The 18,516-nt window shown below is 37.1% G+C and overlaps 1 protein-coding gene across 5 annotated transcripts in view; it reads left to right on the plus strand.

The window, feature by feature from the left end:
• INPP4B (inositol polyphosphate-4-phosphatase type II B) overlaps nt 1-18,516 on the plus strand; it is a 564,192-nt gene that overhangs the window by 501,029 nt on the left and 44,647 nt on the right. For all 5 annotated transcript variants that reach the window (XM_079772160.1, XM_079772161.1, XM_079772164.1 and 2 more), the window contains 5 exons: nt 978-1,095; nt 4,242-4,382; nt 5,984-6,081; nt 11,112-11,224; nt 14,569-14,723. In XM_079772160.1, coding sequence (XP_079628286.1) covers nt 978-1,095; nt 4,242-4,382; nt 5,984-6,081; nt 11,112-11,224; nt 14,569-14,723 — 625 coding nt within the window. The remainder of the gene's footprint in view (nt 1-977; nt 1,096-4,241; nt 4,383-5,983; nt 6,082-11,111; nt 11,225-14,568; nt 14,724-18,516) is intronic.

An 18,516-nucleotide genomic window follows, 5' to 3' on the forward strand; every position in this document is an offset into this window, starting at 1 on the left:
AAATGAATTCAACCTTTTTATTTTAATCTTTTAAAATATGACCACTGAGCCCTAGCTGGGCAGCTCAGTTGGTTAGAGCATCCTCCTAATACGCCAAGGTTGTGGTTTGATCCCGGGTCAGAGCACATACAAGAATCAACCAATGAATGCATAAATAAGTGGAACGAAAAATTGGTGTTTTTCTCAGTCTCCCTTTCTTTTCCTCTCTCTCTGAAATTAATAAATAAAAAGTTAATAAAAAGTTTTCTATCAGAAAATGGAAAATTATATATGTGGCTCACATTCTATTTCTGTCGGGCAGTGCTGATTAGAATGGTACTTGATTACCTCCTTCTTAGGCTTTATTTGCCAGTGTATTGAGATATAAAACTAGCATGAGCCTAGGTAGGATCTTCAATTCAGCCATCTCCATTATTTCTAGAAATCAAGTATCAGTCCTGCCAGTGGAAAGAATCTGCAGGACACTTTGTTTCATAGAACAGTCAAAACATCACTGCTACCTCCCAGCAAATGAGTACTTTCTTCCTTCCCTCAAAGGGCCCTTGAACTGCTGGAGTCCGTTGGCATGGCTCTTATTTCACTGATGAAAACCTTCAGCCTCTGAGGAAAAACATTGAGAATGGATTCCCTGCATTCAGAAACTCCTTTACTAAAATGCTAGAACAAATCCCAGCAGTGAGGTAGACTACTCAGGGACACTTTCTTCAAATAGTGTGCTTGTGCCCAGCTGGTGTGGCTCAGTGGCTGAGCATCGACCAATGAACCAGAAGGACACGGTTCAATTCCCAGTCAGGGCGCAAGCCTGGGTTATGGGTTCGATCCCTAGTAGGGGGCATGCAGGAGGCAGTCGATCAATGATTCCCTCTCATCATTGATGTTTCTATTTCTCTCTTCCTCCCCCTTCCTCTCTGAAATCAATAAAAATGTATTTTTAAAAAAATAGTACACTTGTAACCAGGCTCTTTTCTCCAATTTAGGTGATGAAATCGGAATGCTGGAGGACATGGCTGTTGGCATTTCAGATTTGAAGAAAGTTGCATTTAAAATAATTGAAGCCAAATCCAATGATGTCTTGCCAGTTATAACAGGGAGACGGTAAGTGGTGCATATTTCCCAAAGACCAAGCTTTGTTAGATATTTGAATTGGCTCTTGACGAAGGAGCCAAGGAGAAGTAAGGTTTGCTCTGGAAATTGTTTTATCTCTTTTCCTTGTTGGTGAGAAATAAATGTAGGTGACATGATAAGGGAAGATCTTTAAAAACTCCTAGAAGTCTCCTGACTGTAAATTGTACTGTAGCGAGGTGAGTATGGCATTGCTTCTCTGTGAAATATGATGACTTCAAAATACCAGCTTGCACGAAGAGAAGATTTTCCTCTTTATTACTATCCAGTGTAAAGCTCTGGATATTTTTACTTTTGCTAGAATCATTTGGTTAATAGCATCATAATTCTTGAGATGACTTCATATTAAATTCTGTTAAAGGCAGCAACATTTTAGAAAAGATGTATTTCTATATCAGGGGCATATGCCACCATTTTTCTTAATTATTTTTGAGAATTCACTCCCAGACTGAGATTTCTGAGAATGGCTTTAAATAAATAGCTTCGAAGGTCAGCATATGATAGGCAGAATATCAGAAATAATTAAGAAAATGATGCTGTGTAGTATAGAGCTCCAACAAAAAAAATTATATCCTATGGTAAATCATTTCAATCAGAAGTCCTCCAAGTTTTAACCATTTTGCTGTTAGCACTTTTCAGTGTTTCCTGAGGATATTTGAAATTTGAAAACATTTTCCGAGCACAGTGAATAAATATGAGGGTACTATATATAGAGAGTCCTGCTCATGTTAGAGAGAGAGCAAGAGGAGACTAAGTAAGTACAAACTGATCATGTTTTCTTGACTTTAGTAAACGTATGATAACTTTGTGTGATGGATGACTTGAGATGGTTGAATGAAAGGTGGCTACTTCTTATACATAAAGAAACAGCACATTCTCATAAAACTAAATATTTTATGTGCCAACTAATGCTTAATTTACCATTCATTGTAAGAAAGAGGAGTTAAATTGCTCATGCACATACCTGGAAAATAGTACCACTCTATAATACTATAAAGATTATTATTAAAAGGGAGAAACAGATATTTTTATGAGGGAAAATTTGTATGAGGGAAGCTTACCAGGCCATCTTATATAGACAGAGTACAGGATGCTGTTTCTGAGGGGATTCTTCAGGCTGTATCTAAATTCAGCAGTCTACATACAGACGTGGACTTCTAGAATGGCTAAGTGCACAGCTTGGCAGATCCTCTCTTCAGAAAGCAACATTACAAAAGGACAGAATTGTCTAAGACGGTCCTCTTGGGACTAAGGGAGTAATGCACACACAGATTTAGAAGCATTCATTCATGGGAAACTCATGAGCTTTGGGATAAGACAGTTGGAGTCTGTGGCCTTTTTGCCAAGGTTGCTCCTGGCAACCCCAGCTCTATTTGCACAACATTAGCAGAGGAATATAGCCCATGAAAATCAGCAGTTTCATTACCAGAGGAGGGACTGACAATTTGGATTGGAAAGCAGAAAAAGGTACACTCCTGAAAAGTTGTCAGAAACAGTGGTGATTTAGGTCATTTTATTCACAATAGCATCAAAAAGGGATAATTACATAGGACTAAATTCAACCAAGTACTCCAAGAACTGTACACAGAACACACAAAACATTGCTTAGAGAAATTAATAAGATTCAGTAAGTGGAAAGACAGCCCATGTTCACAAATTAGAATTCTCTATATTGTTTAGATGGCAATTCTCCACAAATTGAAATCTCGGTTGTATTTTTTGCAGAAATTGGCAATCTAATTCTAAACTTTACATGAAAATACAAAGAACCCATAAAACCAAAAACAATTTTATAAAAGAAGAACAAACTTGGAGGACTTATACTTTCTGTTTTCAAAACTAACTATAAAGCTATAATAATCAAGACCATATAGTACTGGCATAAGTATATACATACAGATCAGTGGAACAGAATGTAGAGTCCAGAAATAAAGTATTACCTTTAGAGTCAGTCAATTTCAACAAATGTGCCAAAACAAATCAATGGAGAATCTTTTCCAAAAATGTTGCTGTGACAATTGATTAACCACATGCATAGGAGAAACTACAGAGATTTCACAAAGAGATTCTTTGATTGTCCTGTGCTTGTTTTCCAAATACATGTATTATAATCCCAGCAGTCTATATAGTCCTGGAATCACATGGATTTTCCTAAATTCTGGGTAAAACTCTCTATATTTCTATATTCAATTCACACTGCATCACAAGATGTCAGTTTCAAAATATACAAGTAGATATTCATGGTGACCATATTTTATTAATCCTAATTTAAATTTTCAACACTAAACACTACGAGTAGTTTTTGTTTTGTTTTTTATTATTATTTTCAATGTTTATTGTTGAAAATATTACATATGTCTGCTTTTTTTCCCCATTGACCCCTACTAGCCCACCCCGCCCCCTGCCCCAGGCCTTCACCACACTATTGTCTGTATCCATGGGTTATGCATCTATGCATACAAGTTCTTTGGTTGATCTCTTACCACCCACCCTCTGAGATTTGACAGTCTGTTAGGAGTATTTTTTTAATGGAAATTTCCAGTTTCCAAAAATATGCACCTGTGATATGCTAATGTTGCAAAATGATAAGGAACTCCCAGTGGTTAGCCTTAAATAATGAAACTATTACATTTGTATCAGGCCATCACAAAGAGGGAGGTTCATCAATAATAATATCAGGTCATAATTGTTGAGAAGGTTATAAGTTATTTGGCTTCTTAGATTCACTATATTAAGAAATTTATCATGAATTACTTTGTTGTTCTTGGTATCGGTTGGGTTTTAAAAATAACTAAATCAATAAAACAAATATTGAGGTTCTTATGCACATACCATTGATATACAACAATGAACTGAAACACTCTTCCTTTCCTAAAGGAACTCGGAATAATGGAGAGAAATCAAACATGTAAACAATCCTTTATGCCAAGTAATTTAGTACAGAAGTGAATGAAACGAGTATTGAATGAATTAATAACAGAAAATAAGCAGATAGCAGCCAAAAACCTACATCAGTGCTATATTCCAACTGTTTTATTGTTTCCAATGAATCTAAAATAACACAAAAACGAATGAAATAAGCAATGCTTCCTCCTCTCTTTGTCCTTCACTTGTTTCAGTGAGCATTACGTGGTGGAGGTGAAGCTTCCAGCCAGGCTGTTTGAGGCTCTACCTCTGCAGATTAAAGAAGGGCAGTTACTTCATGTACATCCTGTACTTTTTAACGTCGGAATCAATGAACAGCAAACTCTTGCTGAGAGGTAAGCTTCAGGTATAAAATTGATATTCAGGTTTTCTTTCTATTTATTTTTTTAATTTATTTTCCATTATTGTTTATATTAAACTAGAGGCTCGACGCACGAAATTCGTGCAAGGGCTCCTCCCCTGCCTGTGGCGGCGGTGGCTGCCTCTGCCTCAGCCCCCACCACTGCGGCTTCATCTGGAAGGTCTTCCGGAAGGATGTCCAGTCTAATTAGCATATTAGGCTTTTATTAGTATAGATATTATTTGGTATTAGTTTCAAGTGTATAGTGGTTAGACAATCATATATTTTACAAAGTGTTTGCCCTGATATTTCCAGTACCCACCTGGCACCATACAAAGTTGTTACAATATTACTAACTACATTCCCTATGCTGTACTTTACATCTCCATGATTATTTTGTAACTACCAATCTGTACTTCTCAATCCCTTCACCTTTTCTACTCAGTCTGCCCACCCCCTTCCCGCTGGCACCTCAGTATGTTCTCTGTATGAGTCCTGTTTGTGTTACAGAGAGACAAGTAGGTTTTTAGTTTAAACCAGGGGTAGGGGATCTCTGGCCCATGGGCCATAGAAGGCCTGTAAAATCATTTGGTTGGGCACTGCCAAGGCATTAGGGGTGAGTTCATTAAATGTTTGACCAAATATAGTGGACTAATTTTTAAGCTGAGATTTTTATATGGCTCTCAAATGATATTATAAATATCTAAATGGCGTTTGGCAGAAAAAAGGTGCCCCACCCCTAATTTAAACCTAGGAAATGCTTATTGAAAACACAAGATCTGTGATCTACATGTAGAAAGTTTTATCTCGAGAAAGAGGCAGAAGAGCACCAGTGCAGAGGGTATAGGCCTTCACGGTATGGACAGGAAAAAACACTGGCGGAACTACTCCCTGGCGGGTTGGAGGGCTCTGCATGTGCCCTTGTCAGTGTATGTAAGCCTGTAGGCATCCCAGAGTCCAGTGCTGGACTCCTGGACCTCTCCTCAAGTCTCATGGGTGAAGAGGAAGACTGGAGAGATAAAAAGAGAGAAGACAGTTATCTATAGCTCAGAGATACAGCCCTGCAGAGGTGGGGAGACTAACACTAAGTGAATATCAGTTATGTACAAGTACAGGGGCTGGTGTTTTAGACTTGATATTTCATTCAAATTTATATTTGGTGATTATGAGAATATTTTGGTGTGTCAAAGGGATTGATGGAATGACTCCGGGCCAGTGGTGACTGGAATGTGTTTGAAATCACCATTGTGCAACGATGCTGAAAAAAAAGGAGACTCCTGCCCTGGCCAGTGTGGCTCAGTTGGTTGGGTATTGTCCCGTGTACCGTGACATTGCTGATTCGATTTCATGCCCATGCTGTGGGTTCTATCCCCAGTAGGGATCATGCAGGAGGCCCTGATCAATGTTAAGCTCTCACATCAATGTTTCTCTCTGTTCTCCCTTTCTCTCTCTCTCTCTCTCTCTCAAAAAAAAAAAAAAAAAAAAAAGGAGACTCCTTAGGCAACTTTAGCCATCTATTTAAAAAGGAAAGATAAAATGTGTTTCTTTCAGGTGCTATTTTATGACTTATTACTGTTTTCTTTTTTCTCTTTTTAGGTTTGGAGATGTTTCTTTGCAAGAAAGTATTAATCAGGAAAATTTTGAACTTCTAAAAGAATATTACACGATATTTATGGAAAAGATGCCTCCTGATTGTAAGTCTGAGAGTTATAGAAAACAACAGTAATAATTGCTTGATTATAAATCTTCAGAAGAGGTCGGATATAGAGGTCAATGGAAGAAAGAAGCATGTGCTGTGATGTGAGAGCAATTTTGAGATTTCTGAACCAAATTAGCTGATTGCCAAGGTGGCATGGGCCACACCTGCCTCGTTGCCCTGATTGCTCTCTTGAATGTGTCCGGCTGGTCATGCTAGGACATTGTCAGTGACACTGGACAATGCCAAAAGTGAAAATAAGGAACTTATCATTAGAAATCTCAGTTGAGTCCAATAGAAATTTTGTGTCATTTTTAACCATGTAAAAGACTTAGTAAAGGTTTAGGTTTTTTTGTTGTTGTTTTTTTATAAGCCACATCAGATGCATCATGCATATCCAAGGAGAAAATCAGATAGACTACAACTTCTATAGGGGGTATAAAATGATGTAAAATAAGGAACCAGTTTAACACATGTACTTACTCAATATTTATGTGAAAAACTGTTAATGCATCTAAGCCTATAGAAATTTATTTCACACTTGTGGATTCTTCTTTTCTTTTCTTTTCTTTTCTTTTCTTTTCTTTTCTTTTCTTTCATTTTTTCTTCTTTTCTCCTTCCTTCCTTCCTTCCTTCCTTCCTTCCTTCCTTCCTTCCTTCCTTCCTTCCTTCCTTCCTTCTTTCCTTCCTTCCTTTCTTCTTTCTTTCTTCCTTTCTTTCTTTCTTTTCTTTCTTTCCATTGTTCAGTTCCATGATTCTTTTTCCCCACAAAATTAAACACATAGCATTTGAGCAGTCCAAAGTCAGAGAATCAAGAATGTCTTTGGAGTTCATCCATAAGTAGTATAAATATGTTGAGATAATGAGGTATTCACAATGATAAGATACTAGGTTTTAATAAAGTAGAAATATTTTCATATTTTTAACCAAAGGCTGTAATAAAAGTTCACCTGTCACTGAATCACTTGCACTTTGTTCACTGATCTCTATTCTGACACTTAGCTTGAACCATCTTAGGTGGCGAAGTGTTTAGATCTTTTCATAACACAGTGACTCTTGCCTTAAAATGTCATAATGGCATAGGTATATCCATGCGTATATGTATAGTTAGAAAATTCCACCTGCAGTTTTATTTTATTTCATATAAAATATTTTAATGCCAAAGTGAAATTTATTACAGGGAAATTCTTTGGCAACCAGCATACTTATAAAGTTCAAATTTGTTAATTACTTGAAAACTTAATAATATAAAAAAACTATTTTTCATTAGTAATTAATGGCAAACGGGGTTTATTTGAGCCAGGTGTGGAGATCCTAAGAATGGAAAAACCATTTCCTGTAAATATTTGCTGTCTTCATCTGAATCAAGAAGTAAATATCTGAAATTGGTGCCGGAACTGTTGACAACAGGGAGGTCTGTTTGCTCTGTCTGGGTACTGTGTGCTGTGGATTTCTCCTTCCACATCTTTGAATAGTGATGTAGCTCTCAGACAGTTGTTCTCTCTGCCTTGACTCCAAGGCACACTAAACCGTCAGAATCTACTTCCCTTCACACCCTACCTGGCCTCTTTGATCAACTGCAGGGACTCTGGTGGGGCAGATATGAGTGCTTCCCTCTCTTCTTGCTCTAACATTCCCATTGGGTTGCATGGTCTCAGAAACCTTTCGAGGCTTCTTCCGTGCCCACCTAGATCATTGAGACACCTAAAATTGGGGTTAGCAAATAAAATAAAATAAAATAAAATAAAATAAAGCACTTCTGTAAATCACTAACACAAACTAGTATTCCATGTTTTAGAGTCACCATCACGTTTGCTCTATGATTTGGAGCAAATGTGATAGTGATTTGGTTGGATGAAATGCTTCTTTCTCTACCCTTTAAATGAGGAGTAAGCAAGTATTAGTTTATCATCTCAGACCTCTCTGTTTTCTCTTGATAATGTCCATTTCTTGTACTTTTCCCACACAAAGGAGAAGGGTATTGTCATCCAGGTCTATTGGAATGCTTCCACTAGTTGAGTCCTGTGTCAGCCCTATAAAGGAGGGCTGCCTGTCCCTGTGAGCTAAGAAGGAAAAACACTGAGGGCCTTTTGTGACCTGAATATTGTAAACTATCCCTGCCCAATATGTAATTGGTTTAGTGGCTCCGCAATATTAAAATAATTTTCCCCACCCCATTTCATTACTCTGCTACTCCTAGTGTTGTCACTGTCTCTGTGATTCAAGGATGGCTGCCATGAACTATTCCCATGCTCAACAAAGAGCTTCTCTTCCCCTTTGCATTTTACAGGGTCCTGAGCCTCACTCAGCTGGAACACCACAGATCACTTGCATACCCCTGAAACAATTGCCCAAGTCAGAGTCAAGTTCTGACTGGCTTAGATTTAGATGCACATCCCCGAACTAGTCCTGATTTCAAGGGTGATGGGATTTTATCGATTGACTTCAGAGTGAGAACGTGATTGATCCCATGTATATTTTATCCTGCTATGCAGTGGGAAAAGAGTGGAACTGGTGCTGGGATTCATTTCCATTTCATCTCAGACTCTCACAACTTAAAGTAACTGACAATGAGGGGATGAGGCTATTGCCTTGGCCTCATTAGTGTTACGGTTCGATCAGCTGAGAATTCACAATCTTATTCCTGTTCATTGCTCAACACCCTGTCTTTGATTCAGGTCAATGTCCGATTCAGAACTCTTGTTGAAGAAGCCCTATTTGACAAAACAAGGAGAAAGGGTGTACTCCAAAGTGCATGTATACTTGGCTGGTCTGTTCCATTGGGAGGCAGTGGGAGGCAGTCACTGGGTTTGTGAATGTTCTTGATCATGATCATGGTGTGCACCTGTGTGTGTGTAAGAGAACGTTTTCTACTTTGGATAAATTCTGAGAAGCTTGGCATCCTATCCGAGGCTATGAACTGTTTTAAGAGCTATGAATGTCTTCTTCTGTTTTTCAGAGTTGACACAGAATTTAATGATGTAGCCTCTTCTGCCAAGACTTTTATTAATTGTTTTCCACTGCAAGTCAATGAAACTTGACAGGGTTCTTGTCCTTATTTTGCAGTTGAGAAAATAGGGACAGAGGGTTAAGCAACTTTCCCAAGACCACACATCAAAGCTGGGGCAGATTTGGCACTAGAAATCACTTTCCTGAAATTTTGGCTGGGTGCTTTCTTTAAAAACAATTATGAAAGTTTCAATCAATCAAACAAAAAACAGATCATCAAATAACAAAGACTAGGGAACTCGTCCTTCAGCCTCACAGATTTTGTAGGAAAGAAATATTTTCAGTTCAAGGAGAAGCCCTGTTTGGTTTCCATCTCTAACCTTCCTGCCTCTGAGCAAATCAATACCCTGAATTTGGTGTTTTGCATTCTCATACACATTCTTACTCCAAATGTATGTAACCATAGAAAATATGGTACAGCTTTGCACATTTATATTATTGCTGTTATCTTATAGGAATCCTGCTATAATTTGCAATTTTTACTCAACACGTTTTGTATATATTCATGATGATACATATAGCACTTATTTATTTTACCTATATATTACATTGCAGCACTATATAACAGTTTACTGTTTTCTCTTTGAAATTTAAAATATTTTTAAATATTAAACAATAAAGCAATGAATATTTATGTACTTTCACCTTTTGTATTACATTCTTCAACCCCATTTGAATAGAGAATACTCCTGTGGAGATAGGCATAGAGATTAGTTGTTCTAAGTTTGGTGTTAGAGGAATATAGGAGTGAGTAGCAAAAAGCAAAATTTATTGGCTATATTTACATTTGAGGAGACTGGTTTTCAGTCTAAAACTAATACATTTTCTATGGATACCATGGTTTTCAGTGGCTATATCGGGCTCTTTTTATATCTTGAAAGCTCATCTATTAATCTACAAACTAGTCATTACTTATGATACTTCTTTCAGGAACCAGATCTGTGGCCTGCAAGATTTTTGTCATGTTGAAAAAACTTGGCAGCAAGTAAAGTGTTGGATTGATAGGGATGTGCTCTGAATAAGGCAAGTTTTGTCATGACAGAAATAGAAATAGTGACTTGAAAACTGTAAGCACATCAAAATGATTCCTTTAAAAAGCATGCAATGGGGAGAGAGGGTAAAATGACAAGCTACATCATGTCTGTCTATGCTAGAGCACTATCCTTATGGGCAAAGGATAGCCATTTGGTTTATATTTAGGAGCAGTATAGTTGGTTTAAAATGGCTGATTAAAAAAATCTCCATGTCAACAATGAAACTAAATTATTTTGAAAAATCATTATGCTTTATTCTGGAGTCTCAGAATTCTGAAGAAGCTGGTCCATTGTGTTAAAACAATTGCTTTTTAATAACCAAAAGGAAATTGTGAAGACACTAGCACAGACTTGGGGAAAATTAATTACTGGCATAGGAGTTGGGAGACAATTTTTTTTTTATTTGACTCTGCCTCCGACTGTGAACCTTGTGAAAAAAATCACCTACGTATCTTGACATGAGGTTGCCTTAAATCAGTGTTTTGCAGAATTCTTATATTTACCCCGTATAGTCTCTTGATTCAGACTAGCTATTCAGTAATAAAAATGGAAGGTTATATCCATGTATACCATGCTTTGATTGAAGCACTCATCATCTTAAGAATGTTTTTCTTGTCCTGGTCAGTGTGGCTCAGTTGGTTGGAGCTTCATCCCATACACGAAGAGGTGGTGGGTTTGATTTCCAATTGGTGTCTCTCTCTCCCTCTCCCTTCTTATCTCTCTCAAGTCAATTCTTTTAAAAAAGGATGTTTTTCTTGTTAATATAATAGTATTATAAGACTAGCTGACATTACACACAGTTATACAGAATAGAGAAACTGAGTCATGTTAAGTAAAGAATAAAACTAGAGGATTAATAAGTATGATTATCCGTACATAGTCTGCTCCAAATAACATTTGTTGTTATAGATTGCATTTGCAAATATATTGAGGAAAATTTTGTGAGCAGCTTAATACTGTTTCTTTTTCCTCTCATTTTTTCCAGACATTTCACATTTTCATGAACAAAATGATTTAAAAGGATTACTAGAAAACCTCCATCAAAATATCCAAGCCAAAAAGAGGAAGAATGTAGAAATCATGTGGCTGGCTGCAACGGTAAGCACTGTCCTGCCAGACCTTACTCGCTGTCACCATGAAGACCAGCAAGCAATACTGGGTGTCTGCTAGATAGGGTCCAGCCTTTGCACTCTGAGTTACCAGATGTCATCTTCTGTTGTCTAGGAGATAAAGCTTTGTCATAGTGCTATCAGTAGACTAGAACACAAATTGGAAGAAGATGAACTCAATGAGAAAGAATCCTTCTCATTGGCTTTCCTCACAAATCTTGGATATGTTTGACACTTGGAGGTTAAAAGGAAGTGTCTTTAATTTTCTTGATGTTGCATGTTTCAGCCCATATCATGCTCTAGAGACTTATGATTTCAACAGAATGTAGTTATCAGATATCTGACTTACAGCCTCAGTAAGGCTCCTGGACATATTGTTCAATTAATGAGTTTGTAAATGTGTTTGTTAATTTAGATATTGGCATAGAATGTATTACTGGCAGATTGCTCTCAGGGTAATGAGCTATATAAGGTATGTTTCTTTCTCAGTTAATGGCACCCTCAGGGTAGAAGATCTTCCTGTTTTCCCACCCCAGATTTCTACAAGAGTGAGCAAGAGAATCTTGCCTGCGGTTTGCAAGTTATTATCTGGCAACCATTTCAGGCATAGCTCGGATAAACTTACAAATTTTGCTAAACATTCAGACCCTAAGGAATAGATCTTTTCATTAGGAAAGGCAAACCTTGGAGATCTCTATGATGAATTCCATGTTTGTAGTTATTCTCAGCATTACTCTTGTAATTTGGAGTTAGGTTAACCCAACTGCTAGCATACTCTATTCATTCACTAACAATGGTGTTTCAGACAGAGCCTTCCCCCCTAGTGTCAGTGCTTACATTATAATCCAATATTATTTCCTCTCTTCTGTGGAAAAAGAATGGATAATTTACCATAAGTTGAGATATACAATAATTTACCAAGAGCAAGGCAGAGGAAAGCAGCTTTAGTTTCCCTTCATGCCCCCTTGGAGCCCCAGGGAACATCAAAGGTAACAATATGAAACATGGCTTTCAGGCAGCTCATTTACACTGGTCCCATTTAGCACCACAGTGCATTACAGGAAGGTTGTTTTAATAGTTCTTTCCCCAGTGTGGCTGCTCTTTATATCTTCAAACACTACTATGGTTGTTAATTCTCACAAAAAGTTCACAAAGGCAGATTGTAAGTTATTTTTGCTCTTTCCCTAATAACATGGTAGCTTGAAGGAAGTCTGATCATTTACCAAGGCTATCTTGGGGACAGATACATGTCATTATATACATACCATGCAGTTAAATAAATAGGAAAGTGAAGGATGCACACATGCAAACGCAAATGTATATTTTTTCTTAGTATATGTACTTTCCCATTTGAATATATAAAAAAGTTTTCCCATTAATTCTGTTCATTTATTAAATATTGTTCTAAAATGCATATACTGGCCAAATGTGGCTTACTTGAAAAGTCCCATTGTGAGAAAGTACCTGCCTTGATGAATACACATATGCACAGTGTGTAAAGTTAGCATTCTGTGGGAATATTAACTTTATTATTAATAGCATATCTGTAGGCTGATACTTCAGTTTCAATATCCTGTACAACAAGGCCCATGATAATACTCTTAAAATGAAGAAATATAGAAATCCCTTTTGACATTTTCAAAAAAGCTTTTTTTTTCCTGCCTCTATTTCCTTCCCCCTTCTATAAATCTATTGATGAAAATACTGCTTTTGATAGACTTTAACATTCTAATGAAAAAGATAAAGTTATTGGTTTTATTTTAACTAAGTTTTTAAAAATAAAAATGAGAATCTGAAGACCAAAATATTTTTATTTAAAAAAGATGAGAATCTGAAGATCAAATGCCAATCAGATGTGTTAAATTAAGCTCATCTAGTTGAAAACTGTTGTAGAAATGCAGCCTGTCTACTCTGATGAAATAGCCCTGCTTCCTTTCCATTTTAAATTTAGAACACTCAGTGTCCTTTGTAGGATGTCACAAATAATAGTGATAATATAGTATTTGAAAATTCATTATTTTAAAAATTCGTATCTGATAAGTAGATAGCAAGGTTTATATTTTACTACCATGAATATAGCCCAACCTTTGTTATTTTATATTAAAATTTTAAAAATACTATTTATTTGAATGAAATAGAATTCTCTAGATGGAAAAGATTGTGTGGTGAAATCATGCTTTCATATTTCTCTAGTCACTTCTATTGTAAATAATAAGAAAGTACCAAAGATCTAATAAGGATTGGTAAATCCTAGGCTAAGAATCACCATTAAAATATGGTATAAAACCTTGATAAACTGTATTATTATATCCTCTTCTCAAAACAGGCAACTGTTAAGGCCTCCTTGATGGCAGACAATAAAGCAGGCCTATATTATGTCACATGAGATTTATTTTAACTACATGTTGATGCTAAAGTTGATTGTTGGTATCTGGTATCAGGGTCCTACCAAGGGATATGGAAAAGAATGGGATGATTCACCTGTTAACCGTGAGGTGATGAGAAAAGAGATTATTGCTTCTCCTGATTTATGTCAGAATCACAAAAAGAAGGAATTACAGATAAAAACAGGATAGAATGAAAATTAAAGACTTGATTCTTAGAGTTAGGTAGACTTGCATTAGCATCCTGGCTGGACAGTGTTGTACACAAGTTATTAACCTCCCCAAACCTCGATGTCCTCGCCTGTAAAATGAGAATAATTATACCTTCCTCCAGGGTTCATGTGCAGTTAATTAAATTTCAAATCCATATGAAATGTATTAGCAGGGTATCTGGTACACAGTAGATGTGCAATTAGCAGTGGCTATTTGAGGGGGGGGCGGTGTTCTTATTCTTATTAGTTATATTGATAAGTGGTTAGTGGTTCCCTCATCTGCTGTGCTGGTACCATGTAGATGTTTGAAATTTCATAACATTAAAACCAAGACTAGCAAAGGGTGCTTAAAAGTAAGACAATATTAGTTCTTTAGGATTCAAATCAAGTGTTGGATCCCCTTCACAATTAAGTTGTTGTTCCTAAGCTGTGATGGTTATGGTTATCCACTGCAGCTGGGCCCCCTTCCAGGGAGCATTGCTGCCTCTGCTGGATATTGACCATCCCATGTGGCTTCAAGAGTCCCACGCTTCACACCATACAAAGAACTAGGTGAAGTCTATTCCACTAGCTTTTGAAAGGCCCAGGTGTGGTTTTACATTCAATAGGGCAGATCAAACCAACCGACTCACATATTAACATAAATTTAGTGTGGTGAGACAAGAGGAGTTTAGGAGTCCCACCCTTTAGAGTAACCAACCAAGGAACAATAAACGGCTTATACATCTGTGTTACAGATTTGTCGCAAACTAAATGGTATTCGTTTCACCTGTTGTAAAAGTGCCAAAGACAGGACATCGATGTCAGTGACGCTTGAGCAGTGCTCCATCCTGAGAGACGAGCACCAGCTGCACAAGGACTTCTTCATCCGAGCACTGGACTGCATGAGAAGGTATCCACGTACCTTTCACTTTCTTTCTTTTAAAACCATTTTAAGGTTTTTGTTGTTCTTCTGTTTGTTTGTTTGTTTGTTTGTTTTCCAAATGCATATTTTACTGGAGAACTAAAGCCACTTAATAATTTCACTGCATTTCCATGGCTTATCACTCATGACATGAAAGATAATATACTTTTAAATATTCCTCAGACTCATTTTAGGCCGTAGAAGAGAATATGGCTAAATTTTGATAACATGCATGGAGGTTCTATTTCATTAACTCATTTAATCCTAAGTGAACAGGCTCTGTTCTTTTTTTCATATATAACACTTAAAGGGGACAGTTTCTTTATATCTGAGTAGTTATGAATACACACACAATAAAACTCAGTCATTATCCAAAGAAAACCTTTCCAAATTGCAACTAACAGGTGATCTTCCCTTGGGTTGCAGGGCTTCCAGGTGGGTAGCTCCTTCCTAAAATTATTTTGACATCACTCATCATTAAGACGGGATGACACTGGTACTTTAAAATAGAGAAGTCACATTGTTACTCTGCTGGCATTTAAAATGCAGTGCCTGAAGTCATGTTTCTTGATTCATTTCCACAGTAATTAAAGCTAAAGTCAAAGCCATAATGGGAAGGGAAAAGTACCCCATTCACAATGTCTGTCAGCAAGGACACACATTAATTAAAAAGTTAAACGAAATAGTCTCTTTGCTGCAGACACTGGTTCAGAAGCACACCAGGAAGCGTGGGACAGGCTCCTTGTTCCCAGGAAGGAATGCCATTGATCCTCTGGACAGGGCTGCTTCAGATCTGCCATGCCATTAGCTTCCCCTTTGCTTTTAACTGCTGTAGTCTTCCAGTGGAGACTTGGCCGCTTTCTGTGCCTATATGTTTTCCCCACTAATGAGAGGTTTCAGAAGTCTTCGATTTCACCCCATTTTATGTCTCTTGGCATTTCCATTGTTCAGGGGAGTTCTGTCATAATTTTTTGATAGATGTAGGAGGATGTCTTAGAGGCCTGGCATGAACATCTGAGCCATGTGAAACACATTGAGTTGACAAAAAAAACCCAACAACTTCTTTTAAAAATAATCTCTCTTTTCAAAAATAATATACCAGTACTAATGGGGGAAATTCAGAATCAGAGTATGAAACCTAAGGTGCATAAAAAGAATAGGATGAGCAAAGGGCTGGAGGGAAGAGCAGAAACATAGGATGTTATAGACCAGAGACACCAAAGGACTAAAGTGATTCAACCAACATAAATTATCTGGAAGGGGAAATTGTTATTTATTTAAGGTGGCAGAAATGGTATTGTAGACAATATTTCCCAGTGTCCAGGGTGTTTGGGAAGGGAGAGGATTTGCAAAGCTTCTCACTCTGCCATGTGGGGAGCCCCACCCTCCAGTGACTTTAAAATGCACATCAGGATCACTGTTTTGAAGGAGTTTAATTTTCATGGTTTTGAGTGTATTGAAGTTTTTTTTTTATTTAATATCTGTTGTAATTTATTTTATCTGCGAATTATTCTAACCACCCTTCAAGCTATTTAGTCTGTATTCATTTAGAGTTTACCAAGGTTATAATATCACTGCTTTCTGACTTTTATTTTTTCCTCATCTTATCTTTTCCCATTTTATTGTTTAACGCTGTAAAAGTTTCAAATTATTATATGTAGATGAGCAAAACGTTGTTGATAAAGAGAAATGAAACTTCATCTACCTGCTTTTTCAGAAACCCCACGCCAGGAATAAGCTTCCATGAGAAACAATATTTCTGTTTTCCTTTGCTCACTGCAGTAAGGCCGTACCTAAAACAATGCCTAGTGATAGTGGGTTCTGAATAAGTATACTATGAATGAGTGAACAAATGAATGAATGAAGTTTAGGTTCTATACATTAGGAAGTTTTGTACACACATAGGAATTAAACACATCAAATTATCTTTCAATTATGACATATTGAATAAGCAAAAGGTTCATCAGATGAAAGTAAGAGTTTTGGAGAAGTTATGATACAAAAGCAAAACAAACAGGCTACAAATGGCCTACCTTAAGTCGCAGTTTGGATCCACCCTTTGTACAGTGTTCAAATGTTCATTCTCTATTTTCCTACACACCCAGTATTACTTGCAGCTGCACACTCCCGACATGAGCTTCTAGTTACAATCTGTTTGTCTGAAATGGAAGAAGAAGACCGTCTTCTTCAGATTAGAAAGTTAGCAAGGTGCCTGGCTAGGTCTGACTCTGTAAGGAGCTTCTAGTAGTTGCCTATATTGCCAGATCAAAACAATGATTCTCAACCCTCATTGCCCATTTGAAACCCTGGGGGCTGGAGGTGAATGGCAGGTGCCCCACCACAGACTAGCCTCTGGGATGGAGCCAGGGCGGAAACCACCTGACGAAAGTCGGCCTCACTTAAACCGGAAGCCCTTCAGTAACAGATTTTAATGGCTTTGTGGTAAGACTATAAGCTCAGCCTCCATTCCCTTTCTTTGAGTTGTGAGGAGTATGCATATTGTCAAATTCCCCCTTAATCATCTACAGCAGAAATTTATAACGTGGTGGCTGCATAATCAGCAGATCGTTTTCTTAAAGAAAGGGAGAATGCGGTGCCAGCATTCCATTTTCAGTTATGAACTCTCCAGGGAATGCCATCTTGTCCCAGTGCATTTGCAGAAAACATTTTCTTAGGAATTTTAAAACATATTTGATTAATAAATGATTAGGATTGGAATTAAAATACAAAATTTGAATGGAGTGTAAAATGTCATGTTTTATCCCAAAATAATTGTGTTGGGAAATGTAATTGGCACTAAAAAGTAAATTAAAATGAACACGCCGGTGCACAGTTATTTCCCTTGCAGGAAGTCTGGCATTTTGTGTTTATACAGTGTAACATGTGACACCATGTTCCTTAGTTGTCTGTCTGTGACTTTTATTTTCCTCAAGCTACATTACGCTGCAATCTGTCATTCTATAATGGCTGCTTAAAATTAAGATAGCTGATATGTCATTAGTAAAATTAATCAGGGAACATTACAGCCTACAACGTATTTATCACCCTTAAGACACAGGGCTTTAATCATTCTATTTTAGTAAACACTTAAGTCATAGGAGAGAGACTAAAAGGCCCATCAGCCCTATTGAATTTTATTATCTTGTTGAATGTCATGTTCCCAACATCTTGCACCTGACATTTTTATGTTGGGGGAGCATAATTTATGTAATGTTCTGCTTTATAAATACGTGACCCTTCACCAGTTGATATCAGTAAAGGTTTTATGTTTTTATTTCTCATAGCTTCTTTGTCGATATCACTTTTGACTTATGTAGTTCATTTGTGTTGAAATAGAAAAATGTATTTCTTCTTTCCTTAGTCTTATTTCCACTTCAGCTTATTTTTCTTTGCTTTTGTTTGATTGGACTAGACAGGGAAGAGCTTCTATTTTTTCAGATTACTCCCTATTTCAAATATTAAAGTGAATAATAAGCATCGTAGACACAGGTAATTGAAGCTTTCGGTTATTTCTTGACTACTTGAAAGGGATGTGTTTGCATAGAACAGCATCAGCAGGAACAGTTTTTCCATTATCACTAAGTGTTATCTCTTCCCTTGAGAATCTCAGTGGTGTGTTTGCTGCATTGCTTTAGTTCATATCTGTGACAAATAACAGTAATAAGTCCAAATGGAGTCACCGTCATCTTAGGGCAGCTAATAATTACATGAAAACTGACCCCATTTAGGATGTTTTTGCTTCAGCTAACACTAAGGTAAAAGATACTGCAAAGAATACACT

This window comes from Cnephaeus nilssonii (assembly GCF_951640355.1).
Source record: "Cnephaeus nilssonii genome assembly, chromosome: 5".
NCBI classification, from domain to species: Eukaryota; Metazoa; Chordata; class Mammalia; order Chiroptera; family Vespertilionidae; genus Cnephaeus; species Cnephaeus nilssonii.